The sequence below is a fragment of the Mastomys coucha genome, unplaced genomic scaffold (genome assembly GCF_008632895.1).
Source record: "Mastomys coucha isolate ucsf_1 unplaced genomic scaffold, UCSF_Mcou_1 pScaffold15, whole genome shotgun sequence".
NCBI classification, from domain to species: Eukaryota; Metazoa; Chordata; class Mammalia; order Rodentia; family Muridae; genus Mastomys; species Mastomys coucha.
Window position 1 is genome coordinate 74,286,146 of NW_022196897.1, and position 2,539 is coordinate 74,288,684.

Sequence of the window (2,539 nt, forward strand, 5' to 3'; positions counted from 1 at the left end):
AGTAAAGAATAAAATATGATCTGCAAATATTTCTGAGTAATTGTTTATTTTATCTTTTTATGAATCACTATAAATGATGCTTCTAAGTATTTTGATACAAGTTGTTCTAATAATGAAACTTTTTCCCAATTTTATCTAAGTGCTATCTTAGAAATAAAATCATTCAAACATTTTTCTTTCTGAAACACAGAATTAGTGTCCATGACACCCATCATTCATTGTCTAATAGTTGCTTTATAGAAAAGGAAGTTGATATTCAATTTGTAGAGTTAGCTTTTAAGTTTAAATCATGACAGCCAGTTCTTCTTCATTTCATTAGATATTTGTTTTGTATTCTACCAGAGACATGTAGTTATTGTTTTGATGCAAGCCTATGAAAAGAAAGTGACTATAGAGTTTAGTATACATAAAGTAGAACATAAAGAATGAAATGAATATATGATATAAAGATACTCCTATGTGCTTTAATAATAAAGTTTAATGGCAAACCTCTAATAACAATGACAGAATTTCTCTGAAGTTTACATTCAGAAGCACTCTGTCATGCTTATAACACAACCAAACAAGATTTCTTCATTCCAGTGTTATTTACTGTCATTCTTTCAGAAGAAATTACATTTGGAATTATATCCTGATAACTTACTAGTTTTTATTGTGATGATCATTTATCATTATCATTAATATTATTATTATAGATTGACTTGAAATAAATATTTTGCACCAACATATTTTCCATTTCCTCTAAATAGTAAACAACTTTGCCTCCATTTTCTGTGATGAATTTATGAAACCATGCATCGTAACAATAAATAGAATTCAAGCAAATATGTATCCTAGTAGATAGAAACACATATTGTTCTAATTTTATATTTGTATTGAACATACTTTAAGATGGGTCAGTGAAGTGGGAACTTCAGTGAAGTACTCACTAATTTCCAAAAAACCTCCTTCACATTCTTGTTTCTCAAGCTGTAGATAAGAGGGTTAAGCAAGGGGTTGAGAACTGCATAAAATACAGAGGCTATTTTGACTGCATTCCTAGAATTTTTGGAGTTAGGTACACAGTACAAGGAAAGTATGGTTCCATGAAAAACAGTGATAGCAGCCAAGTGGGAGGCACAGGTAGAGAAGGCTTTGCGACGTCCACTAGCAGATTTGATTTTCAATACTGTCATGAAAATGAACACATAAGAAGTGAGAATGATCAGGAGTGTACTCACTTCATTGAAGGTTGCAAAACAAAAGAGTAGCAGGCTGGGGATGTGTATATCAGAACTAGAGACAGCAATGACGGCAGTGTACTCACAGAAGAAGTGGTTGATCACATTATATCTTGAAAACTTTAGCTGCAGAGCATAGCAAAGGAGAATCAACGTTTCAAAGGTGCTCCAGATATATGACCCAGTCACAAGCAGGATGCACAGCCTCTGTGACATGGCCACAGTGTACAGCAAAGGATTACAGATGGCTACGAAACGATCATAGGCCATAACTGCTAGCAAGTAGGACTCAGCCACCAGAGCTACACAGGACAGGAAGTACTGCAACATGCAGGGGAAGTAGAGTATAGTTTTATCAGCCAGGACCAAGTTTTCAAGCAGCTTGGGTATGATGATGGTTGAGTAGCCCAAGTCAACAAAGGAAAGGTGGCTAAGGAAGAAGTACATGGGAGTGTAGAACTTAGGGTCGATATTGATGAGCACGATCATCCCAAGGTTTCCCACTACAATGATGATGTACATGAAGAGAAAGGTTAGGAAAAGGGGGGTTTGAAGTTCAGGGTAGTCTGTGAAGCCCAACAGGACAAAGATAATCTCCACACTCACGTTTCTTTCCATTAGCACCGTAATGCCTATTAGTAGACAGCGGACGATGAAGATTCTTCTGTTTAATACAAAATTATGTAAGAAACATCAAATATTCTTAAAGAGCAGTCTAGAATGCCATTTTAGTTTGGTTATTTGCACAAATCCCAGCTTTGAGATTTTTTTATTCTAAGAAATAAAAAATTATAGAAATCTAAGAGAAAAGATGTAAACAGTGCCATTTGGCCATATTTTGCTTTATAATATCACTGAGGTATAGACATATTCTGAAAATGTTTAATGCTTTCTTTGATAGTTATTGCTAATGACTGAGGCATTTACTATGTGTATTTACTTTACTTCTGAATATTATTGCCTCTAAATTAAGGATGTAACACAGAAAGAAAAAAATCAAAGAGGATCTTAATTACAATGTCAGTTAAAGAACATTTTCACAGTAGCAAAGAAATCTGAATAAACTCACTTGTTACAGAGAGAGTCAAGCATACTTCTGGTGCTCTGTGAATTGAAAACAGCAGGAAGAGAATAGACTTTATGTTTACCTTATATCTCTGGGGACTAACTCTAGAGAAAATTCAAGACAGTATTCCATACAGGCTCAGAGCAGGGAATTACTATGAATACTAAATCTCATCTTGAAGAATCTTTAATAATGAGACTTTCCTTGAAATGCCAAAGAAAACCCTGACATGAAGTTTGCTCTTAAGCACTGT

The 2,539-nt window shown here is 34.3% G+C and overlaps 1 protein-coding gene across 1 annotated transcript; it reads right to left on the reverse strand.

Moving 5' to 3' along the window:
* Window positions 1–837: 837 nt before the first annotated feature.
* Window positions 838–1,842, reverse strand: LOC116092162 (olfactory receptor 5D14-like). Its single transcript, XM_031373511.1, has one exon. It carries the CDS (start codon window positions 1,836–1,838, stop codon window positions 897–899), a length of 942 nt encoding a protein of 313 aa, XP_031229371.1. The 5' UTR covers window positions 1,839–1,842; the 3' UTR covers window positions 838–896.
* Between the last annotated feature and the right edge of the window lie 697 nt (window positions 1,843–2,539).